This window comes from Dipodomys spectabilis, unplaced genomic scaffold (assembly GCF_019054845.1).
Source record: "Dipodomys spectabilis isolate Male_0828 unplaced genomic scaffold, ASM1905484v1 ptg000019l, whole genome shotgun sequence".
Taxonomy (NCBI): domain Eukaryota; kingdom Metazoa; phylum Chordata; class Mammalia; order Rodentia; family Heteromyidae; genus Dipodomys; species Dipodomys spectabilis.
Window position 1 is genome coordinate 9,973,489 of NW_024870696.1, and position 27,005 is coordinate 10,000,493.

A 27,005-nucleotide genomic window follows, 5' to 3' on the forward strand; every position below is an offset into this window, starting at 1 on the left:
AAAGCAACTTGGACAGTTGAGGTGTTCCTTAGAATGCAGCTAAATTGCTGTTAGACCTTTTGTCTCCTGATATTAAAATTCCTGATAATAAAGAGATCCAGAATAAATGGCTTCTGTTGTAGCCTAATCTTAGGTTTTACTTTTGCACATAGTAAAATACATCCTTTACACTAGTACAATTTTATCCACTTTTCTAATTTTTATACTAGTGTTTTCAACAACATAATAGTCTAAATATATCTAGCAAGTCAAAAATTTTCACAATAATGACATTTTCTCTCTTATTTCCAGCTCTTTCTCATGAACTAGAATTATGTTAAAATATACAGATTTGAACACATTCTTTGAAGGATTACTAAAGATGTAGAAATAAGAAATTAAAGCTAATACATGGGACAGAAAATATATTTAAAATCACTTTCCTCATATTTGATTATAAATAAGATAAATGATTATAATCCCAACTGGAAGCTGAGAACTCATGCCTGTAATCCTAGTTACTCAGGAGGCTGAGAGCTGAGGATCATGGTTCAAAGCCAACCTGTCAGGAAAGTCTATGGGAATCTGTTCTCAATTTAACCACCTAAGAACTAGAAGTGGAGCTATGGCTCAAGGTGTTAGAGTACTAGCTTGCAATGTGGCCACAGATTCAGATGTTAGGCAACAATCAAAAAACTATGAAAATTTGAGTCCATAGAAGAGACATATTGAAGGAATTATAGAATGGAGGTAGCTTCATTCAAATTTCTGCACACGTTTTCTGGTCATGGCTATGACAAAAACATTTTTTAAGATTTTTATTGTAAAAGTAATATACAGAAGGATTACAGTTACATAAGTCAGGTATTGAGTACCTTTCTTTTCAAACAGTGTCATCCCCTCCCTCATTTTTTCCAGGTATTTTTCCCTCCCAATTTCCCTTCCCCTCAAGTCATATGGCTCATTTTCAACTTTATTCTCAGTTGTTGAAAAGTGAAATAGGAGATTCTTTTGAGAAATCTAACTCAGCAATGATACTCACTAGACCTAAATAATAATAACAACAACACTGGCTGAGAACACTATGTAACACAATGGTCTGAAAATCTTTTTTTTTTTTTTTTTTTGCAGTGTAGGGATAGAGTGGGTTGAAATCAGGACCTCAGACTTGTCCATCTTGTTTGCTCAGCTAGTGCTCTACAGTTTAAACCATGCCTCCAAGTCATGCTTTGTGTTGATTCATTTTTGTTCGCATATATTAGTTGTACAGAGGGGGAGAATTTCATTGTAACATTTCCATTCATGTATACAATGAACTCCAATTAGCCTCACCCTTATTTCTGTCCATTCCTCCCTTCCTTCTTTCCTAAGACAGTCTAACCAGGTTCATTGCTCTGCTTTTACACATGCAAACAATCTAGCTTGACATATGTGTCTGCATTCACTTCCTTGCTTTTGCTCATTATTTTGGTGTCCCAGAATCTTTTCCATTTGGGCTCGCTTCAAACTGAGGTTCTCTAAATCTCAGCTTTTTGAGCAGCTAGATGTGAGTCATTGTGCTTGGCTTGGTAATCTTTTCAAAAGGAATAATTCAAATGATGTAATTTCTTATAAAAATAAATTCACAGTCCAACAAAATGATTTACCAGGAAACTGGAATTTGAAATGTGTGGTGGAGATCAAGGTGAGGGGTTAGATGAATGAAGAGAGGAAGGTGAGGAGAGAATACAGTCATAATATCTAAAGAAACTAGGAAAATTGAGGTAAGGATGGGATAGGACGAATAGGGGAGAAGGAAGAAAGGCATGACATGGATCAACATGCATTGTACTTATAAACTGATCTATCGAATTGTAACTCCTCTGTCCAGCTACTTAAAGACAATAAAAATATAATACAAAAGAAGTGAGACAATAAATGAAATGAACTGAGAATTGAGTTGTTTTACACTTCAATCCATTAAAGCCTCCTCTATCATACATGAAGACACTAATATTTCCCATGACTATTTCCACTACAAGCAGGTTTGAGTGTTGAAACCAGGGCCTCACATATGTCATGTGTGTACTATTATGCTTAACACTAAAAGGCATACTTATGACTTTGTTGTCACCTCAACCCAAATCATGTCTTCAATTAATAACTGTAGATAACAAACATCTGAGTATTACTTGCTATTGATCCCTATAACTGTAATAATTGCATTATAATTGCATTTTTTACTTTGGACTTCTATCATTTGATTTACTTACCAACTGTGTTTTCATCTCTTTTCTTTACAAAAAAAAAGCCCACAAAAATACATCACTTCACCATTTTGTCTTAGCTCCACCCAAAGAGCTGAATTCCATCTAAAATGAACTCTGACTTTCACTATGTGTGAGTCCAAACTGTGGAGAGATCCTATGGTGTACGAATGGGAGACTCACAGTCAATCCATAGTGGGCTATTGCTACAAGGCCCTTGTATCTCTTGTCAGTCAGTATCAGACTCACATTGGACTACTTTGTGAATGTAATATTGTTACGAGTTTCTTCAAACCCCAACATACATTTTCTGTAGAAAAGAAGAGCTGTGGATCTTCTCTAAGAAGCACAGGTCATGTGTATTCTCAGATGACACCCCCACCATAGTACAGTAACTTTTTTACCTTCTTCCTCCCATAGGGAAAAAAATGTATGTTTCCTACTGAGTGCTGACATTTCTAAAGTTGCCCTCCATCCATTCCTATTTAATAGCAGGCTATCTCTATAATATTAATTACTCAAATTTTTGTGCACTAAGAGATCCTTTATACCGTTGTTTAAATTTAGACAGATGCTAAAATCTTTCACTTTATAAAAATACATTTGGTACTCCAACAATTCAAAACTATATTTCTTAGGAAAATTATATGTAGCTTTGCTTGCATTTCCTTATAACTTATTTGCTGTCACTTGTCTGGAATGCACCTTTCCCATAGTAAAGATACTGCCCTTATCAGGAATAACAGTAGTTTCTGTGCTGAGAAGTTTGCTGAAAATCTCCTACTTATCCGAATATCATTATCCCTTGGTAGAGCTGTTGCAAATCTCATAAACGTTATCCTGACACTGACATTCTTTTTCCTATTTGAACTTTTTTTAAAAAATTACAAAATTGATTCATGATCTATTCTCAGTGAACTCTTCTTAATTTTTGGTTTACACTCTCCCCTAAGTCATTTATTTTAAATACATATTTTTATTGTAAAAAATACTGTACAGAGAGGTTACAGTTATGTGAGTAAGGTAATGAGTACCTTTCCTATTGAACATTGTTTTTCCCCTACCATCCCTTCCTGCCCTACCTCCCCAACTCCTCCTCCCCCACTCTGGCAAAGTTGTAAAGTTCGTTTTCAACACAGTGTTTGTACTTCTCTTTGTTACAATGGGTACGGTATCCTTATTTCTACATTTTGTTATTTCCCTTCCCCTCCCCAAATTAGAAAAATGTATATACAAGATGTAGGACACTGGAATCAAATACAATGGAAACAGAGGTTATACCATGGGGGAAGAATATACAATAGAAACAAAAAAAATCATATAGTACATTATAAATACATTAAAAACAACAGCAAGAAAGATTAAAACCTCTTATGTCCCTGTCTTGGGGTTCAATTCACTTAGCATCATCATATATGGTCATATGTACATAGCTCTTGAACTTTTCTGCTTGTCCTAGACATATACTAGTTATTGAAACTAAGGGAAACATTGGGGCCTATGTTTCTTTGCTCCTATAATTTATTTATTTATTATTTATTATAATTTATTTATAATATAATTTATTTCCAAGTCCTTCCATTTTCTAACAAATTCACAGTCAAGCAAACTACCTATACCTGGGGAATTACTACAATGAACCCAGCAATAATTTTCTCTGTCTTTTTTTTAAGCAGCAATGAGATTTATAAATGGAAAATTTCTCATGTATTTTCCATTACTTTGTGAAAATTATTTCTCTTAGTACAAGACCCAAAGATGTTCTAGGGCATTTAATACTCATTATAATCTATCCCTTACCTCTCTCTCTAGAGCTACTCCTTCTAACACATTTTCCCTTTCTTTCTCTTCCCTGTTTCTTTCTTTCCTCTCACAAATTTTGAAAAACTTGATTGAACAAAAATGATTTATGTTTAAGTTATGAAAAATAGATGATTGGCACTTAGAAATCCCTTATTCATTTTTGTCACTGTTTTGATAAAAATAAGCATATTTCAAGTATCTTATACAAGACACATCATGTATCAGTACATAAGAGAATGCAGCTATCTTACATAAGGCTGTAGAAAATGACAAATAAATCTTAATGCAATCTGAAAATGATAAGTGGAAATCACCAGCCACTAGGATTGTACAATCAGATTCCAATCAAAACATAGAGGAAAACAGGCGAGAACAAAATTGTCCCTAAATAGAGCAATTTATCTACTGACTGGTTATTGGCAAAATACCATCAATAAATTCTCTCACTGAGGTTGGTGGTACTCAATTCAGCCCACAATATCACTCAACAACGGCTCTGAACCTAAGGCTCCCTTTTCCAAGAATTTTAATCCCAAACATCCTACAAACCCTCTCAATCTAATAGAAACTTCCTTTCACTTTAGCTCCATAGATGCCACACTTCCTTCTCATGACTTTCCTAACAGCTTCCTTGAAGTCTTTGTTTCTTAAGCTGTAGATCACTGGGTTCAACAATGGAGTGACCACTGTGTAGAAGACAGAAATGATCTTGTTAATTTCAGGGGACAGGTGTGCATTGGGACGCACATACATGGAGATCATAGTCCCATAGTAGATTGTGACAACCGCCAGATGGGAGCCACATGTAGAAAACGTCTTCATCCTGCCGGAAGCTGAGGAGATTCTCAATATGGAGGACACAATGAACACATAGGATATGAGAGTCAGAAGAAAACAAATGCACAGCACTGCAATGGACAGGATGAAAATGGACATCTCAGTGACATAGACACTGGAACAGGAGAGCTGTATTAGTGGTGGAAGGTCACAGAAGAAATGATTGATCTGGTTGGGACCACAGAAGTCCAATTTGGAGATCATTAGCGAAGGCAGAAAACCTGTGCTCACACCTGTCAGCCAGGAAATTGTTAGCAATGTGGTGCAGGTGTCAGGGCTCATGAGAAGGGAGTAGTGGAGTGGGTGACAGATGGCCAGATACCGGTCATAGCCCATGGAAGCTAGGAGAAAACATTCAGTGGCACCGAAAAACACAAAGAAGTAGAGTTGAGTCATACAAGCAGAGAAGGAGATGGCATGTCCTCCAGATATTAGGTTGGCCAGCAGGAAGGGCACAATGGTGGAAGTATACCAGATTTCCAAGAAGGACAGATGTGTGAGGAATGTGAACATAGGTGAGCGCAGTCGTGGATCTTGGCACACCACTGTGATGATGGCCATATTCCCTGTGATGGTGAGGAAATAGACAAATAGGAAAGTGGCAAAAAGAAGGAATTGCCACTCAAGAAGATTCTGGAATCCTAATAGCTGGAACTCAGTAACAGCAGATACATTTTTGGGTTCCATTGCCTGTTGAGGGAAGGAAACATTTTTGAAAAGTGCAATATTAAAAGCATAAAATGTTTATAAGTGTTAATACTAAGAAATCCACTGACTGATTTGTTTAGAGGTTTTGATTTTCATGTACAGAGTTTTGGATGGTTAAATGCATGATACCATCAGTCTTTTGTATTCAACCATATATATATATATATATATAGACATATACACATATATATGGTTGTATATATATATGTGTGTGTATATATACATACGTATATATTTTCTTTTTTAAGAAATAAAGAAAATATATATGTATATATATATACCTTTTTAAGAAGTAATCTCAATATGCAGTCTAGGTTGACCTCAAACTCACAATTTTCCTGCTTTAGTCCCCCAGGCACTTGTATTAGAGGTGTACTCTTCTATACCCAGCTATATGATCATATTCTGAAAAATTATGGTGAAAATATATATTGGATATTAGAAAGAGATTTAGAAAGCTCCATTTCTTGAATTTTATATAATCTAGAAGTCTCAGATCTAAAGACAGGCAAATAACACTGTGATTAGTAGTGAAATCAAGGACTCTTACAATATGCATATATGTGAATGGATTAAATTATATTTGCTCATTATACTCAATGAAGCTGTAAAACTTTGAAGCCAACTGTCACCATAAAGCTTTATGAAAATTGTGCATGAATAGAAAAAATATCTGTTTGTTCCCGTTAGGTAATGTTCTTAGACTCAGCCACCTCTGTTACCCTCTAATATGTATTCACATTCAACAGGTCAGCCCTCCCATGCTTTCAATTAAACTTTGTCAAGCACCGCTGCATAAAATCAGCATTCACCTGCCACTATGAGCTTTTAGCTCATTTGAAATGGAACCACCATTTAAAAACTCATATATAATAAACTCCAGTATTTTGTTAGTTCTTGCAGAACAACCATTCACTTCTCCAGTCACCTCAGTCACGATTTTGTTTATATTGTCTTTTGTAGTTTCCAACATATCCTTGTCCCTCAGCAACAAACCCATTTTAAAGGAAAACCTGACATCTTTTGAAGAGAAAACTCCCAACTACAACCAGGGAATCTCCTACTTGCTACCTCTGTGCTTGCATTTGCTTCTTTCATCATGCTGAAGATATACTCTGTAGCTGGCCTGAGACAGGTCCCTGACCTGAGCCTGAGCTATAGAAAGAACTTTAATATTTCATATTTCTTGCCTTGGAGTTAACAGTGGCCTCTCTGCTGATACTTTATTTCCCCTGTTTGCCAAAAGCCTGGTTTTCTATACCTTTCAGACAACATTGAGAAGAAAGATCTTGAAGCCATTCTCTCCCAAATGTTGCATGTATTTATCTGATTGTTTTTAGATTCCTTGCCTTTGAAAAGGCGTTGCCTCTCTGGCTGACATTCCTCTGTTCTATTTTTCTACCACAGATAGCTTCTCTCTCACCACTGCTCCAAAATGGCTCTAGAGCATCCTTCTTCATCTCCCATTCATTCCTAACTTTTTTCATTGGTCGATGGCATCCACAATGTGATGGCATCCACAGTGTGTCTCACTGAATTTCAGATTCATTGGCTACTTAGGAACCATGATCATATGCTCACTGAGGCCAAGACAGCCTAGCTTTGCATATTTTTGTCTCTCATGGCTGTTTCTCTCACCTACTCCTCTCCTTCATAATCTCATGCAATCTCTTGCCTACTGATTTATTACAGAATTATTTGTAGTGCTGAGGATAGAACTCAGGACCTCCTTCTCTCTTGATTTCTAAATTCCATTGGTTGATAACCTTGACTTTAAGGTTTGCATGAATAGTTTCCTTGTTTGGATGCATACTCTCATTTCTAATATGTCTTCAACTCTTCATATGACAGAAGCTGCAACACCATCAACCCTGGTTTGACTACCAGCCTCCCTCAAGGTCTACATTCTCCCTCAAGCTCCTCACTAATGAACCTTCCATTCTCCCCCTTGCTCTGCTCAGAAAACTCAAATTTCAATCTTGTTTCTCTCAGACCCAATTTTAAATATTTTTGTGAAGTCAACAGGTCTGCATGAAAACATCTTTAGATTGTAGTCTCATCCCTATTCACCGCCAACTTCACTTGTTCCTTGGAAAAAGTGCCACACTGTCTCTTCCCTAGATTAAGGAAAATCTCTTTAAAAGTCTTGTACTTACTCAACCTTAGTCCATAATGTACCCGAGGTCAAAGTTTACACCACAGACAAGCTGACACAGTGAACATCAATATAATGTTAGAACATTGTGACTTTCAGCTTATTCATCCACTAGGAACCAACTCTTCTGCTCATTTGCCACTTGTATTTTCACCTGTGCTGTGGCTTATTTTCAGTTGTCCCTTGCTTCTCCTCTTATCCTTGGGTAAATCTTTGAGTGAATTATCTTCATGTGGCCCTGGGTGTTTATATAGATGACAATGACATCTAAAAATGAATGTTTTTGCTATCAGGAACAAAATACCTGATCTTTCATGTATGTTTAACTATACAGCACTAGCTATCTTAGGCAAAGTTTGCAAAGGAAAAAGGAAACACCAAAGAAAGCCTTAATGACTTACTGGGTCCTCCTCTTGGAGTTTGCTATACCCCTTGTCCTATACCCCTTGTCCATTCTGTATTAACTTCCTTCATATTTTTCTAGTCACCCAGGATTTAACAGATGCAGGTTCTCTAGATATTTTGTATGGAAATTTGCACACCTTCATTTCTCACTTTACTGATCTGTTCCAGTAAAATCCTCCATGAGAATTCCTGCAGGGATTCAAGATAAAACTATGGTATTTACCTCAGAATAATTACAAGGGTTTTATCTTTAAAATACAGAGAAACAAACAAGTGATTAGTTACTTAACCTGCATAAATTGATAGGTTCTGAAAGAAGAAAATATGATGGAAATTTTTTTTTTTTAAGACACAGCAGTGATACAAATTTGCTCACTAAAGTAACAATGGCTTCTTGGAAAATAGTCCTTTCTTGTCTTGGTTGTCACACTATTTTTGGGTTTCTCTAGCACTCAAGTCAAAATGAACAGTGACCACATTTAAATCAAATAAATAATAAATGACTTGCATGCATAACAAACAGCATTGTACTCTAATGGAAGAAGGTTGAGGATATCCTGCTCACTTCTCTAGTCATAGAAGTTCTACCACATTACACAAATTTACAAGGAAGCTGAGCTGTTCATTGCCATCCATTGCTTAAATTCTCAGAAGACCTTTACTACTTCCATTGCTTAAATTCTCAGAAGACCTTCACTACTTCTATAATCACTGCTGAAATTGTCTTAAGTACACTAAGTTGAAAATACAATCTGTCTCCCCAAGTGCTGTTTGCTTCAGTGCCAGGACAACCAGTTATCCTCAGATCTAATGCTGTAGCTTTCTTTCCAATTATACAAAGCAAACATAATCCATAATATTCTTGTTTTGATTGGCACCCTTCAAGGTAAAGTACATGGTCTTTTGATTTCTGAGAATGGGTTTTTGGTTACTTTATTTTTTCTTATTTTGTTTTACATGCTTGTGAAACAATTTAAATAAGATAAGATACTTACTGCTACCATGTAGCCATAGCAACTACACAGGTTAAAATTGCTTTTAAAATGAGGAATACTCTACTAAGTTTTGTGTAATTTTAGAATGCAATATCCACTATCACAACCAAAATAGAAAGGTACGGCCTTTGACACTATGACAACATACCACATTGGCTTTCTCCAGGCATGAGCCTCCCTGGACTGACCCTTTGCCACCATCCAGAGACTATGTGGCCCTTACTTCCTTGTCTGTGTCACCCTCTCTTATCCAAATCCAGTCAGTGGATTCATGGAGAGATCTAAAGAGAGCCATCTCCTGCTGGCGTTGGATGTTAGGGAAAACAGACTGTGCTTTCAGTTACCTGTTTTTCTGGAGGATCTAGACCTCCTGAGAATCTGTTCCCCAGATATTCTTCTGTAATCAACCTTCTGAGGTTAAATAGTGCCCACTGAGGTTTTAGCGTTAATGAAACACATGGGAAAGTTGGCATTGTTACACTGTTTTAGAAATGAATTATTTTTTTTAACTTAGGAATTATCCTAATAACATTCAGATAAAATTGTGCCAAAGGATTTTTTTCTTTTCAACAAGGCAAGTAGGCAGTGAGTGAGTGAACTATGGTGATTGTAGATCTAACAAATTATTTTTGTGGAATAGTGTTTCACCATCATACATGAATTAAAGGTGTGGCTGAATAGTTATAGCCAAGAACTTCATCAGTAATTCAATTAAGTAAACGTGTACTGAAGTTCATTCTCAATTTAGCTAAGAATAATAATATATGGATGTGAGGGGCAATGTAAGTAAAAATTTAGAAGATAAATTGAAAATAAAAAATTTCAACCCATTAATAATATAATGGAAATGATAACCATCTAAATGTATGTAAAGCCTTCTAACCAGAAATGTTAACTTACTAACATGCCTGGTTAAATTTGTCTCTTTTAGCATAACAAATGTGTGATTGAATAAAAAAATTTACAAAAATAGCTCTTGCTTTTTAATGGATCATTCAACAAATTTGTATTTTCCAATGCTTAGGACTTGTTTGGGCATTAAAATACATCAGTAAGGGCTGAGAATGTGGCTGAGCGCTAGTGTGCTTGCCTAGCATGCAAGAAGCCCTGGGTTCAATTCCTCAGTACCACATAAACAGAAAAAGCCAAAAATGGTGCTGTGGCTCAAGTGGTAGAGTGCCAGCTTTGAACCAAAGAAGCTCAGGGTCAGTTCCCAGGTCCTGAGTTCAAGCCCCAAACTGTCAAAATAAAGCACATCAGTGAATCTTTAACGATGTACACTGTACCATTTATTAGTCATTGAGAGTTTATCTAGCTAATATGCATTCTTCAAATTAATATTATCCATGTGCATAATTCTTAGAAAATTTGAAAATATAAAGAAAATATATTTCAGTATATATATATATATCCATAGTATCATCTGAAGTTAGGCAAGTATTATCTTTCCTTCTAAGCAATTCATGTATCCAATATACATGAGTATACATAGTTGGGATCATAGTGTACAACCTGCATCTTGGGTACGTTTACATGTACCTTTCCTGTTCATTAGCATCATAGGACTTTCCTTCTCTTATATTTTAGGTAAAACATTAAAATACCATTTATGGACTTTTTCTTCTGTATGAGTAATATATATCAAATGCCAATCTAGACCTTCTAGGGTGCATGCTTGCAGAAGGAAGCCTGATGGAACCTGCAAATTCTATAATATATAACTTCCCTGACAGTTGTATCAACAAAGTAACTATTTCTTCAAACTGTACCCAGCTGGATAGCTAGACATGGAAGGATCCTTAGTATCCTAGAATTTTTTACTTGTTTAGGCAAAAAGTTTTTTTGGGGGGGGGCGGCGGTCGTGGGGCCTGAACTCTGGGCCTGGGCGCTGTCCCTCAGCTCTTCAGCTCAAGACTAGCGCTCTACCACTTGAGCCACAGCGCCACTTCTGCTTTTTTCTTTTTGCTTGTAGTTCTGAGGAATCAAACCCAGGGCCTCATGCATGCAAGGCAAGCGCTCCACCACTGAGCCACCTTCCCAGTCCCACAAAAAGTTTTTTTTTTTTTTTTTACAGTTGAAAGTTTATTGAAAAAATATAAATTCAGCTTTATCATTATAGATATTGTCTTTGCATGCTGACAAAGAAGAGATGATTTTCTATAAATGAAAGCCCTTCCTCCATTGCATTTGGTGAATCAAGCCTGTAACCCTTGCTATAAAGGAGACAGATATGTGGGAATCTTAGTTCCAGGCCAGAAAAGATGAAAAGTTTAAGAGACTCCATCTCAACCAATGGTTGGGTATGAACCTGGCATATCTGGTGATAAAGGAAAAGTATGAAGATTCACAATATAGATTGAATCAGGTGAAAACTGAGAACCTACAAAAAATGCATGCAAAAAGAGGCTAAAGGCAAGGCCCAAGTGAGAGAATGTTTTCCCAGAAAACATGAGGCCCTACATTTAATCCCAAGTACATCCAAAGGAAAAAATCTGCATGTACTTGCTGTATGCAGCAAAAAATAATACCAACTAACTGGGCACTAGTGGCTCACACCTGTAATCCTAACTACTCAGGAGGCTGAGATCTGAGTGCTGGGGCTTGAAGCCAGCCCAGGCATGAAAGTCCATGAGACTCTTATCTCCAGTTCACCACCAGAAAACCAGAAGTGGTGCTGTGGCTCAAAGTGGAAGAGTACAAGCACAGGCCCTGAGTTCAAGTGCCTTGGCTGCATGACTGACCACACACACACATACACACACACACACACACACACACACATACACACACATATGCATAGAGAAAGAACAAAAGAGAGGAGAAAGAGAAAGGCTGCTAGTGGGAATATAAGGAAATTATAGTTTGGAGACTCCATAAGAAATTTCACACTCCTGGGTAAACATTAAGAAAAGAGCAAGTTGGTTTGAATGTACTATGCAATTTTTAAATTTCTTTCGTATGTTCTTCCCCCTATGGTATATCTCCCGTTGCCATTTTACTTGATTTTGGTACCCTGGCATTGTATATACATTTCTTTAAATTAGGGAAGAGAACAGGAAGAACAGAATGGTGAGACAAAGGATGAAGGGTGGAACCAAAGCAACAGCGACTTACACAAGACAATAAGTTGGAAATCATCTGTGTAACTTGGGGGATGGGGGAAGAGAAAGTAGGAGAAAAATGAAATACGGGGTAACAAATTTGACAAGAAATATACTTATTGCCTTACTTTTGTAACTGTAACCCCTCTATACATCACCTTAATAATAAAAAAATAAAATGAAAAAGAAAAAAAATAAACTAAAAGGAGGTCTTGGGAAATATAGATGTTTATATGTACTGATGGAAATATTTTTGAGAATATCTAAACTCAAGTATCCCTTGAAGGAAAAGTTAGTAATAAGAATGGGATACATACTTACAGTAAAATATTGTCAGCCTTAAATATGAAGGAAATTCTACAATGTTCTATGAAGCACAATGGGTGAACAGTGAGGAAATTGTGCTAAGTGATATATATATATCAATTATCAAAAGATGAATACCATATAAGTTTATTTATCCAAGGTCCCTGGGGGTAGTTTAAATCATAGAAATAGAGAGCAGATGCTAGCATGTAGGTTGAAAGGTTTTAGTGTTTAATAGGCAGGAACTTTCATTTGTACAAGTTGGAATAGTTTTGGAGATAATAACATTACATCTAAGTGTATTTAAAGCCACTAAAGGGTACACTTAAAGTGACATTTACAAATTATTGTAACGTCTATTGTATGACAAGAAAAATATATTCATTGAGAAATATGGCAGCATGTAATGGCTATAATGAAAATAAACCAAAGTCATTATAAAACCACAGATGCTGAGTCAGTTGCTCTTGAAGTTGACTTTCTTTTCCTTTTCGTTCATTCATTCGTTCATTCTTTTGTTCGTTCGTTCCTTCCTTCCTTCCTTCCTTCTTTCCTTTCTCTTTCTTTCTTTTTCTTTCTCTTCTGTCCTTCCTTCTTTTTCTTCCTTTTCTTTCCTTCCTCCTTTTCTTTTATCTTCATTGTAAAGTGGTCAGAAGAGTAGATTGGGGGCCCAGAGACTGGGGCAACCCCTGCTGAGACAAAACTTATATCCAAAAATTGCTCAATGTCTTGGCCAAAAGGGCTTATGGCAGGGAAATAATTACTCTGTCCAGAAGTACCTATTTCAGGATCCAAATGCCACCATGTCAAAGCAGTTAAGAGAGAAAGGGCAGAGAGATGGAGTTTGTATTTCAATAAACTAATTCAAGAAGGCAGGAGAAGGAAAATCACAAGTAGAGAGGATTGTTGAAGGAGGTTGGCTTGGACCTATGTAGGTTGAGAATGTGCCACATGGATTGAAGTGAGAGCAAGGAGCGTGGTGCATCTGACTGGGGCTGGTTAGTACAAGGATATGCTTTATTCATTTTAAAGAGAGATCCTGAGAAAACATGAATTTAAGTTAAAAACTTCCTCATCCATTAAAGAAAAAAAATGTTTCTGGGAAACATTTCACATTTTGAAGCCCTTTGCCCCTTTGCTTTCCTCTTAAACATTTTGTTCATATTCACACTTGTTCTTAAAGAATCTGTTTCAATTGTCTACTTAACCTTTGGTCAGTTGCCCTCAAGATCCTTTAGACTCAGCTCTTTGCTGAGTCTAGGCCAAAATTTATAATGATAACAAAGATCTTGGAACCTCAGAGAGCATTCCATGACCTGAGCCATAAGCCTGGTCTCCCCTGCAAATGTATCTGAGTAGTCTAGATACATCCTACATCACCTGGATACATTCAGCACCCTCTCTTCACAGTATTATTCTCTGCACCTTCTGACTGCACAGCCTGGGGGAGAGGATTGCTTAATAGTCAGCTGACACTAAGCCATCAATATAGCTCTGAGACAGAACAGCCTGTGTAGATTCCTCTGCTATATTCCTGCAGGGCTAGAGAAGGGTGTTTCTCCCAGTTATTCATTTGTAGCTATTTGTTTGAATGATTTGGTGTTGATCTCTTTCAACTAAGCCTGAATCTCCTTGATAGCTGATCTAGTTCTTCTTCATTCCCATGCCTTTAGTATTCAGTGCTGCATCTGAGGTTCAAGGCTGCACAAATACACATATGCTAGGCAGAGGCTAACTGACTCACCCAAAGCATGGTTCACCACCATTTCAAACTCTTTCCCAATGAATTACTTGTGGCTGTGAAGAGAGACTATTGCAGGATTTGATTATTTCATGGAAGACATTCATTAGCTCACCCTATTCATACTGGTCCAGCCTTGAATGCAGCTTCTGTCCAATCATTTCACTCATGGCTCAAATCCCTACAGCATTGATAGCCCATATTCAAATAATTCCTTCCAGCACATAGCTTACAAAGTTGTCACTTCCAAAGGATGTTTGCAACAACTAGGAAATGCTTATTCATTGTAGGACTGTCACTGAACTGGGTTAGGTATTCACTAGCGTCAGAATTGTTACTGGGTATATTGTTATTATCAATATTGTACACGTGGATTCAGGCATTTCCCATCAGATGGTGTTTCATTTCTTTATCATGAACTAATTAGTGAAAAATACTTAAAAATTTAAGACTTGGGGAAACCAACTAAGAAAATGAGTATGCCATATGAAGAAGAAGAAGAAGAAGAAGAAGAAGAAGAAGAAGAAGAAGAAGAAGAAGAAGAAGAAGAAGAAGAAGAAGAAGAAGAAGAAGAAGAAGAAGAAGAAGAAGAAGAAGAAGAAGAAGAAGAAGAAGAAGAATTAAAAAACAATTATGCCTTAAAAAACAATTATGCCATGTGAAGACCATAGAGTAGTAGTCCAATATGTATGGAAGAAAAGAGCTCAGCTGGACTCCAAATTTAACTGACAGCCAGACTGCAAGAAAGATCTGAAGCTCCTTTCCATGGTAAGGTCCCCAGGAGATACTCTCCCTTCCTGGATTTACCTTCGAAAGCAACTGTGTGTCCATAGGCCAAGCATAGACTCAGGAGTTGGGATGGAATAGAACAATCCCACGATCAGGAAATCTTGTAAATTCAGGAACCTGCAAAATGTTGTTAATTTTTAACTTTAAACTTCAAAATAGCTAAAGTTAGAATCCAAACGTTAATAACATTTCACTTTTAATGCTATAAAGGTGGCTTTATACTACACACTAGGGTGAGACTGCTGTCTTCTAATCCAAAAACAAAACAAAACAAACAAACAAAACCTAGGAAGTGATCAGCTCCCTAGCTGGTAGTCAGTGCAGGGTGTTGAATTTACCTTGTGGTTGAGGATGTCTAAGCTGGGGATTTTCACTAAGAGTGGCTCATTTAAGACTCCTGGACTTCAGCCAGCAAGCCGATAAAACCCATCTCGGGGCTGCGTCTGCGTCTCCCCAGGCTGTGAGGTTCCTCCCGTCTGTGCCAGACCCGGAGCAGAGATAGTGCAGGCGCTGGGTAGCAGCGCTGCTGTCAGCGGGTCCTGGCCTCGGTCTCCGCGGGCCATGGCCTCTGGCGCGCCGGGGGAGCGGCTGCGGGAGGAGGCCAGGTGCTCTGTGTGCCTGGATTTCCTGCAGGACCCGATCAGCGTGGACTGCGGTCACAGCTTCTGCCTCAGGTGCATCTCCGAGTTCTGCGAGAAGTCCGAGAGCGCACAGGGGGGCGTCTACGCCTGTCCGCAGTGCCGGAGCCCCTTTAAGCCCTCGAGTTTCCGACCCAACCGGCAGCTGGCCAGCCTGGTGGACAGCGTGCGGCAGCTGGGACTCGGCCTGGGCGCCGGGGCCTCCAGGGCGCGCCAGTGTCCCTGGCACCGCGAGGACCTCAGCCGCTTCTGCGAGGAGGACCAGGTGGCGCTGTGCTGGGTCTGCGACACCACCCCGGAGCACCGGGGCCACAGCACCATGCCGCTGCAGGAAGCCGCCAGGTGCTACCAGGTGAGGGGTGCTGGGTGCTCCTGTCCACGCTGGAAAGGTCCACGCTTGAAATCTGGGAATACTGCTCAGACTTGGAAGCAGTCGCAGTTAGAAACGTTAAAGGACTTGCTTTGAAACAAAGCCACTCGCCTGAATTTCCTAAATAACTCCTACTGTCCCCCATCACTCCCCCGCCCACCTCCTCCCTTTCCCACGGCTCACTGGGGTTAGGTTTGCCTGTGTCTGTGATCACCCCTGGTTGAAAACTCAGGGCAGACGCTCAGATGCCCGTCTTCACTTCTGATTGTCCACACAGCTTTGCTGAAGCTCTTCCTCCCCCTGTAATTTCACCTGGTCTTATTTTTCCTGTTGCTCAAAGTCTGAATCCCATGACTGGAGAAAGTGAGTTAATGGGTTACTGTTGTACACCTTCAGTGTAAACGCTCTTAATACCTTTTTTTTTTTTTTTTTTTTTTAGCACTTATTATCATTAAGTAGTTGTCCAAAAGAGTTTCAATTGAACATGTCATTTTGTGAGTCTAATGCATTCTGATCATCATTCTCTCCACCTCTAATAATTTTAATTTGCACAATAATTGGCACTATTCTATTTGTATAGCACTTAGCTCCATTTTAATTCATATTGCTACCCAAACAAGCCTGAAGTTTGGCCGTTTGTTGACAACAGCATTTGGTTGGGCATGGTTTCTGATTCCCTTTAAAGTGTGCACATGCCTCTGTCCCTTGAATAGGATTCTAGGATCAGTAGAGAATTTGTGATATAAACATCCTCAGTGAAAAGCTGGTCCCTACTGCAACTTTGGCCCCTGAATGTGGCATCTGTGAAACCATACAGAATCTCCCACACCAGAGAGCCTCAAAAGCTCATAATGTAAATACATTTAAATCCCCAGCCTTGGAAACACCTACTAAAGCAAAAGAGGTCAACATCATCGTCAGTCTACTGACATACTTAAAGTAATTAATTCTATCATTCTTGAATGGATGGCAAATATCAGCTTTCTCAAAATGTTTATTCTCTTTGTTTTAAATTGTGACTTGGGGTATTTCATCTTGTCATACCTATTTTCCCTGGTTTCAACTTTTGGTTTCTGTTGATTTCTTCACAATTCAGATACTCCATACTTTAAAAGTTATGTTTCTGATAGTTTAAATCCTGAAAGTACCATGAGAAAACATGTCCAATGTAATAGTTTTAAATGCTTTCCATATTTTCCAACAGTTTTCAATTAAGTAACAAACAAATATCATCTTAGCTTCTTAGTCTTGCCATTCAAGATGTTCAGGACTCTGTTATGTTTTTTACTTCTCTCTTATCCTAACCAAACATGGGATCCAGCAAAACTCGCCTAATCACTGTTGTACCCAAACTTGGCACCTTTTCTTCCCCTCCTGTGTTTACTCACTATTTCTTGAGTTTTAGGGATTTTTTTTTCCTTCTACAAGAATTAAAAAGAGTAGTGTTCTTTGTAAATATCAAGACAAGTGCCAACATTGCAAATACTAGTTTTTTTAGTATGGAATTACTTTATTATTAATATTATTATTATTATTCATACAATCTTCAACATACTGGTCTATTTATTTATTTACATATTTATTTTATTTGAAATATTACCCATCAAGGTTTCTTCTGGACAAATTAACAATACAAATGTTATTATTATTAAGCACTTTATTTTCCATATAAAACCATATCACTTTTGGATTGCAGCAATGTTTCCTGTAACTAAACATGTTGGAAATGATCTGAACAACTTGGCAGGGGAGGTTAGGGGGAAAGGAAAGCAGGGAGAAAAACAAGGGAAGGGGTAAGAAGTTAGACAAGAAATGTAATCAGTATATTACTTGTGTAACTATAATCCCCTCAGTACATTACATTAAAAATAAAATTTTTAAAAAATAATAAAGCACAAAAATTTCATTTACCATGATGTAGCTTTATATATTAAGTATGAAAAACTTCTTTAAAATTGACATTTCATAAACAATATTTAACACAATATTAAATTGTGTTTCTTATTGAATGTTCTGCAACACCATATTTATATTCTATCTTGTGAATATAATATATATTAGATTCTCTCTGTGCCTGGGCACTGTCCCTGAGCTCTTCAGCTCCAAGGCAAGCACTCTACCACTTGAGCCACAGCGCCACTTCAGTTTTCTAGTGGAGATAAGAGTCTCACAGACATTCCTGCCTAGTCTGGCTTTGAACCATGATCCTCAGATCTCGGCCTTCTGAGTAGCTAAGATTATAGGTATGAGCCACCAGCACCAGGCTGTAGTTTTTACAGTTTGATTACATTTTACTATTATAAACCAGGATGCAATGAATATTTTCCAAATAAATCTTTGTATTTGATATTCAAATACATTTATTTTCATCTTAGTGATGAATTCTATAATTATCTTTCTATATAAAAAGTATATATATATATGCATATATAGTGTGTGTTTGCCAATCCTGGGACTTGAAATCAGGGCCTGGGTGCTGTCTCTGAGCTCTTTTACTCAAGGATAGTGCTCTACAACTTCATTTGCAGCTCTACTTCTGGCTTTTTGCTGTTTTTATTGGATGGAAGTGTCTCGTGGACTTTGCTGTCCACACTGGCTTTGACCTATAATCCTCAGATCTCAGCCTCCTAAGTATATAGGATTACAGGCATGAGCCATGGCCTCTCAGCCTAATGCCATTTTTTACATGTTTCCAGAAACAGTTTTATCTGCTCTTTGTGTTTTTCCACATCTAGGGGATGTTAGATCCTAAGCAAGGACACCTGTAATGGTTTTGGCTTATGTTTCTAAACAGGTAAAGCTCGAAATAGCTCTGGAACATGTAAGAAAAGAGATGGAAGAAGCATTGACTCAGGAGGTCAATGTGGGGAAGAAGACTGTCATTTGGAAGGTAAGGGAAGGTTGGGGGTTCTGGAAGATTAACTGATTACAGAAGCCAAATCTCCTAATTGCTCAAAAAACAACATGTTAGTGTCATCTTGGATCATCTTATCCTTCCAATTATATTGTTTATTTTTGTTCTGTTAACATGCATTGACATTATCTGAAAAAAACTAAAACTGAACAGCTTTACTCTCTTAAGCATATCTAAACTCACTCTTGTATCTCTATTACTTACTATTGTAGTGAACAAATAAATTGATTAAATGAATGTAATAACATCACATGACTTTATAACAGATGCAGTATACCTAATAGTAATCATTTCATCTTATTTCCTGACTTCCATCCAAATATTCCTTTTCCATACCACCTAGTTCTTTTTCTTATCATTTTATGTACATATATGCATGCATACACACATACCCTCACACACATACACACACACACACACACACACACACACACACACACACACACACACACACACACACACTGTACTTCTTAAACTGAAGTGGCTTTACCATCTTCCCCACATGTTTTGCAGTATCTGGTGATAGTTTTGGCTGTCATACTTCTGGGAGGTATAATATGATACTCTCTATTGTGTAGGGCCAGAAATGCTGCTAAACACCCTACCGTGTGTAGGACAGTTCCCATACTCCATGACAGAAAATAATCTTGTCAAACTGTCAGTAGTGGTAAGACTATGAAACTGTATATAGACCCTATGGTTATAACATACACATTGAGATGAATAATGAGATCCCTGTACAAGGTCAAGTCAGTCTGCATGGCTTTCACTAATATACCCATAGGAGCCACATGTAACAAGGTCAAGTATGATAAAACTTGTATCTGTATTCTGCAATGCCTTTCTTTCTGTTTCTGCAGTTATTATTGTAGCACTAAACAGGATGGTGTGAAGAGATGGTAAACTCAGCAAATCCCTTCTCCTAGAATGATTTCTTTTTTAAAAAAAAAAACGTGTTTATTATGAACTATTTTCATTTATTTATCTATTTATTTTTGTCGGTTGTGAGGCCTGAACTCTGGGCCATGGGCGCTGTCCCTCAGCTCTTCAGCCACTTCCAGCTTTTTCTGCTTATGTGGTACTGAGTAATCGAACCCAGGGCCTCATGTATGTAGGGCAAGCACTCTACCACTGAGCCATCTTCCCAGCCTAGAATGATTTCTTATACCCAGATATATTACCACTCTTTTCCAGCAACTGAGACATCAGACCTACTGTTCTATAGAACAGCTTCCAATATGGAGGAATAATGCATATAATTTACATGTTTTTCATTTTTCAGAAAACAAACTGCAGGGTCAGAATCATGCAACTTTAGTAAATGACCAAGATTATTGAATCAAGTGATTTAGAAAGTGATAAAAGAAAATAGGAATGGAAAATTTGAGGAAACTTTTATCTTAAGAGATTTGGAGAGAAATGATACTGGGTTTTAAAATGTGATGGTTTTTGTTTTTCAATGAATTTCAAAAATGGTAAAGTCAGAGCAGAGAATTCAAGATGTAGAGATTTTGAAAATATGATTCATCTGTAATTTCAAACTGGCTTTCTACATTCTTATTTCAAGAGAATAAGATTTAGATACAGCAACCTTTTAGCCACAGACTTCCTTAGGTCTACTCAGAAACTGTAGATGGGATATGTGAGTAGAAATAGTATTGTAAATTGAAATAGTATTCTAAATTGAAGTTAACCATGAAATAAGTGATCAAAGTCCTGGTTCTACAGTGAGCAGCAATGAATGGCTGCTTTCATACTATCCAATCTAAGTATCTTCTTCACATTTACATATTTTTTTCATCTCTGTGCATTGCTCAGTATTTGTGCCACTAATCTAGTAGCAGGACAGAAACTTCTATTGGTGTCTATACTGTGCCAGTCATTGTGCTCTGAACCACAGCTATGAACTATATTACCCTACATTCCTCTTGAAACTTCTATCTACTTTCCTCCAAGCCTATAGCAATAGAGGAACTGAGTCTGACTTTCTCAGATTCTGGGTTTGGCAACTCTGCAAGACATTTGTCCAAAGCTTCCAGTTTCTGTGTGTCGTTGGAATTCACTTATCAGTCTCCAGAGCTTCAGGCCTGAAGGGTCTGGGAACTGAGGACATTACTTTCTCCAAACTCCTGCAGGCAGGAAGTCCTGATCTTTTACCCTACTCTCTGCTGACATGGTCTACCATGTCATTACAGGAGAAAGTGGAATCGCAGAGGCAGCGCTTCAGGTTGGAGTTTGAGAAGCACCGCGGCTTTCTAGCCCAGGAGGAGCAATTGCAGCTGAGGCGGCTGGAGGAGGAGGAGCGGGCTACCCTGCAGAAACTGCGGGACAGTAAGAGTCAGCTGGTCCAGCAGAACAAGGTCCTGAAAGAGCTGGTGGAGGAACTGGAACAACGATGCCAGCGGCCAGCCCTGAGTCTACTGGAGGTGAGGAGGGATTGGGTTCAGACAGATGTGCAGCTAAGGACACAGAAGTGAGCACCCCAGGATTCACCAACCAGCACTTAAGCATCCTTGCTCTCAGGGAAACAGCACCCTAGAACTTAATGCCAAGGCTGCATGATGCCAAATGCTAGTACCACAGTCAGAAGGCACTCTAGAGAAGTGGATAGTTCATATTCAACACAGACAATCCTAACTTCTTAAGAAAGTAACCGATTTTGGAAATCATTTCAAGATTTCTGCAAACTTATACAGGAACAGATCATCACCCCATCCTGGCTGAGAAGCAATAGATTTTTCCGAGGTGATACCGGCTGTTTTTCAATGACATCCATCCTAAAAGCCTTTCACAAATCATGCCCGTGTAAACGGCCTAAACTATGCTTTCAGTTGTCTGGCTTGAAACTTTCTTGCTCAGATTTAAGGCCAGGAAGCTTTACAAAACCACGGTGGGAATCAGAGCAAAAAGGATAACAGAGATCAGGAAAAGCTTGGTTATATCGCTTCATAAAGACATCAAATGCAAAGTCAGTGTGAAAATTGGGTTGTTGCTGTGTTATCTTTACAGACCACTTGCAACATAAACCCATTTGGGATCAGTTTTAGTGCCTCCTCTGCCACGACTACTTCAGGGAATTCTCACTTATCAGTTGACCCACAGAGTACTTTTATTTCATTTGTCTTCTTAAATCTCTAACATATCTATGTATAAGAAAAGTTTAAGTTTTGGTATTAACAGTGTCATCAATATTACTGTTCCTTTCTATATAAATAAATAAAAGTTCTAAAAGAAATTAACTTTATGTACTGCAAGCAGAAAATAAAAGGAATTTCAATTTCTCCTCTTCCTTCTCCCTACCCTCCTCTACCTCCTTTTTCTTTTTTTTGTGCCAGAACTGGGGTTTGAATTCAGGGTTTGTGCTTCCACTTGGCTTTTATGTCCTAGGCTGGCACTCTACTACTTGAGCCACAGCTCCACTTCCAGCTTTTTGGTGGTTAGTTGGAGATAAGAGTGTCATGGACTTTCTTGCCAAGGCTGACTTCAGATCATGATCCTTAGATCTCATCCCCTTGTATAGCTCTGATTACAGGCATGAACCACTCACCCTGGCCTTCAATACTTTTACAGTATAGCATACATTGCCTTTCTTCACACTATTTCAAATAACACCTTATTTTAACTAAGTATTCCCTTGTACCACATGAATATTAAAAAATGTAATATAATTCTTAGGGGGAATATATTCTATATAATTTATATTTATGCTCATTGCCTCCTTTCTCCTTTTGATATCATTTTTATACATGATAAGACAAGTTGTCTCCTTGCTTTTATGCTGTCAAAATGTATCTGACTGCTGACTAATTTTAGAGAGCAGAGATGTAACACATTAACTTATTTGGTTATCTACTTTGAGATAAAATGTTGATGCTGCCAATTGCTTCCTTTCCTTTCAAGGGCACATAAGTAGCTTTGCTGTGATACTTCAAAGACTTAGAAATTTGAAGTTCTCTTACAAAGGTATTGAGGGTAGTATTTTATATTTACAACTACATCTTTACCTCAGATAAGTTCTGAAAATAGTTCAGAGTTGTTTAACCCTAAATTCGTTTGCACTAGGTACATGGGCCAATCGACAGAATTTATCTGTTCAGAAAATAGTCAACTTGATAGATTTCATGGGAATTAACTTGTATACTCTCTGATTCTGTTCTAATAATTATGACTATATCAGTTGGGATTTCTGAGAGTGTTAAATTGTAGTGCATTTCTTTTTGCTTTAATAAACAGACATTCATTATCCCCTACAATTTTATCTTAAATATTAACAATTTGTATTAACCTCTTACTTACATTAAACTTTAACTGTCAGTAGCAATTACAGATTTCACTCATCTCTGTCCATGGTTCTCTTTTAGGGTGTAAGAGACACTTTGAGCAGGTATGTTTTCCTTTTATATTGACTGGGGTTTGGTAGAGGTGGAGTTGGCTGGTCGGTAACTATACTGGCACCTGATGGTTCTACGTTCTTTTAGAAGTTCAGCTGTCATTCGGCTGGAACCAGAGACCATTTCCATGGAGCTAAAGACAGTGTGTTGCATTCCTGGGATGAGGGAAATGCTGAGAAAATTCCAAGGTAGGCTGAATCTTGGAGCCTTGGGTGCTCTATTACCTGGGGCTGATTGTTTTTACAGTTTATTATATACTAGTCAGAGGCAGAAGAACAGCAATAACAAGCATACTCAACATCTTACAGGCAAAAATCAGCAAGGTTTACTTTGAGAGCATTACTACCACACCCAGATTATATGAACTTCTGTGTACTTGCTTTTTAAGATTTGGGACAGGACTCTAATACAGAATTTTAGAGGTGAAGTTTGGTAATTTATCTGCCTGGGCTGGGAAATCTCAATTTTCCAGGTCTCAACCTCTTGGGTACCTAAGATTACACATGTGAGCCATTGTTGCCTGGCTAAACAAACCAGTTTTTTTTTTCTCCTATCCTTTCATATTTCACTAAACCTAGCACCATAGTCACTAAAATGTGTATAAGTTTCTCTCAGCAAGCACTGATGAGATCTCCATTGATTTCTCTGGGTGTCTAATGTAGGTCAATTTTGACCTATCCACATGAAGATGGTAACAGATCTTACCAAATGCCTAGCTCATAAAGATGTCTTCCCAAATCCAGATGTCAATGATAAACAGGTTGTGACCTGTGCTGCTGACCAACTAGTTATAAATCAAGTATCTCCTGATTCTATCCTGAAGTCCAATTTTCTAGACTGGCTTACCCGATTCAGAGAAATACTTACTTGTACTAATTTGTTGTAAAGGATATAATACAGACCATAAATAAATTTCCAGATGAAAGAAATGAATAGGGTAAGGTGTAAAAATCAGATGATAGGAGCTTCTACTTTATCTGGCTGCCATTCCTTCCAGGAATGTTTTCATCTATCTAGAAGTCTTCAGTTCTTTTGCATTTTTAAAGGAATGTGTAGTTACAAGTGATTAAATCATTGGCCTATCAGCTCAGTCTTTTATGAGTTCCTCCTCAGAGGGACAGATGACTAAAAATTTCAGCTCTAGAATCTCAGAGTTGGTTTTCCCGGTAAGTAGTCCCATGCTGAGGCTATCTAGGGAGCTCAGCATGCAATCATCTGATTGACATAAAGAATACTTACCTCAGTTGAGGACCAGGCTGCCCCTAGAGCTATATGAAGGATGAAGATCAAACATGCATTGAAAAATATCACCATGATTGCTCAGTGTTTTTAAACAAATTCATTCTGAAGTAGGCCAAGTAACTTACCTGAAGTTTACACTGGCTAAAAAATCACTATAAAGTAGATGGTGGAGTATCCCTTTCATATAAAATGTGTTTTGGAATACTTGTAAATAATTCTAATAAATATAGGAATTAGGCATCCAGATAATATGCATGTAGTTAGACCGATGGACCTGATTGCTGTAGTACATGTGGTTCACTGTGACCAGAGTAATATCACTTCCAGTCATATAACGTCACACAGTTATGAGGATGAATAATACCAGAATATAAACATGGGATTAATTTAGAATTCTAGATGAATAATATCAGAATATAAATAGGAGATGAATTCAGAATTCTATCATAATAACTTTGAATAACAGATTTCAAATGAATGGGAATTCTCTATATCTCATCAATAATAAAAACACATGGGAATATTCTACGAAGTGCATTCAAATACTCTGTACATGTACCAAAGGAATTTATATGATTGTGTATTTGGTTTCTGATATTGTCAATAGCTATGCCTGAATTTGGGGAATATAATAATGCCTGGATAAGCAGCGATAATGGTAGAATAAGCAAGAAAATAAGGAAAATTCACTGCCAGGTGAGTGCTTGTATGTCTCTTTAGGAGTTATCAGAGAGAGAAAAGTGAGAAATCCTGAGAATTCATGAAATGAGATTCTCATGAGAAACCTGAAATTGTAGCTCCGTGGTAGGACTGAAGCAGTTCTCGGCACTTCAAGAAAACAAAAAGCTCTTAACGTTTCGTAATGCCTTCTGATTTTGGAAACAATTCTTTCCACAGTTGATGTGAAGCTGGACCCTTCCACGGCGCATCCCAGCCTCCTCCTGACCACAGACCTGCGCAGTGTGCGGGATGGAGAGCTGTGGAGAGATGTCCCCAGCAATCCTGAGCGATTTGATACGTGGCCGTGTGTCCTGGGCCTGCAGACTTTCTCATCCGGGAGACACTACTGGGAAGTTGTGGTGGGAGAAAGAGCAGAGTGGGGGTTGGGAGTCTGCCAAGACACAGTGCCCAGGAAGGGGGAAAGCACACCGTCCCCAGAGCATGGCGTCTGGGCCGTATGGCTGCTGAAAGGGAACGAGTACATGGTTCTTGCCTCCCCCTCCGTGCCTCTTCTCCAACTGGAGCGGCCTCGCTGTGTAGGCATCTTCCTAGACTATGAAGCCGGGGAGATCTCCTTTTACAACGTCACAGATGGATCTCACATCTACACATTCAACCAAGTGTTCTCCGGTGTTCTCCGGCCCTATTTTTTCATCTGTGACATGGCTCCTCTGTTTCTGCCACCGATGACTGAAGGAGAGGCTGGAGATTGGGCATCCAGGGGTTTTCTTGGCCTTGCCTCTAGTGTTGGAGATGCACTGCCCTGAAGTTGCGTTCTCAAGATGTCCTGCTACCCTGACAAACACCTTGGAGTGGAGCACAGCCTATGAAGACTGAACAAATGCCACATTGGGACAGCACTTTATTTGTCATTGTGGTGGAGGTTATCTCATGAGGACCAAAGAGAAGATGAAAATTATTTGCATATGGAGGAATGGAGTATAATAATTTTGGAAATGGAGCAAGCTCATCAAACTGTTTCTAGATGGCTACCTATATGTTTCAATGCATTCTGCGCTACTGGCGGTGTATGGAATGCTTTCTGTACATCTATTCTTTTCCATGCCTTTTCATCCTTAATGTTCTTTATGTTAAGATTTGGAAATGACAATTCTCTGTTTTGAAACAGGTTCTCCCTATGTAGTCCAAGTGTCCTTAAACTGAATATCCTCCTGCCTTAGTCTTCTCAGTTTAGGAATCACGGACATCAATTAATTCATTCAAAGCAGTCTGATATTGTTCTAGATAAGGTCTATAATTCTGAATGTTTTCCTTCTCATATTCCTCATTTATTTCCTGTCTCTTGCGCTCTCTTTGCTCTTTGCCTCTTGTTAAGCCTTATATTTCTTGCTAAAATAACATACAACTATTCCTTTATATTATGTTACATATGTTCCCTATCACCATTTTTATATTTTTTACTGTTCTCATTCTGTAACTATTTTTTGAGTTATGAAATGCACTAATGTGAATCTAATATCCCCAATTCCTAGAATTTTCCTCTTCCTCTTCCCATGGCCTGTTCTCCACGTTTTCCATGCTTTCTCCTGAGTTTTATCATCGCATTGTGCATTTTAGCATAGTTTAGGTCAGTCTTCAAACCACTCCAAGTTTTTCTTCATCTTTTGCATTCTAATCTTACAAATAGTCGAGCATCTTCTGCTA

General features: G+C 38.1%; 1 protein-coding gene across 1 annotated transcript in view; it reads left to right on the forward strand.

Moving 5' to 3' along the window:
- The window catches only part of Trim58 (tripartite motif containing 58), a 70,625-nt gene extending 44,307 nt beyond the window's left edge, over positions 1 to 26,318 (forward strand). Inside the window, exons 8-13 of the mRNA XM_042674566.1 lie at positions 15,523 to 16,055; positions 18,868 to 18,963; positions 21,183 to 21,413; positions 23,349 to 23,371; positions 23,466 to 23,566; positions 25,518 to 26,318. Coding sequence (XP_042530500.1) covers positions 15,523 to 16,055; positions 18,868 to 18,963; positions 21,183 to 21,413; positions 23,349 to 23,371; positions 23,466 to 23,566; positions 25,518 to 26,107 — 1,574 coding nt within the window. The 3' untranslated portion in view covers positions 26,108 to 26,318. The remainder of the gene's footprint in view (positions 1 to 15,522; positions 16,056 to 18,867; positions 18,964 to 21,182; positions 21,414 to 23,348; positions 23,372 to 23,465; positions 23,567 to 25,517) is intronic.
- The last annotated feature ends 687 nt before the right edge of the window (positions 26,319 to 27,005 follow it).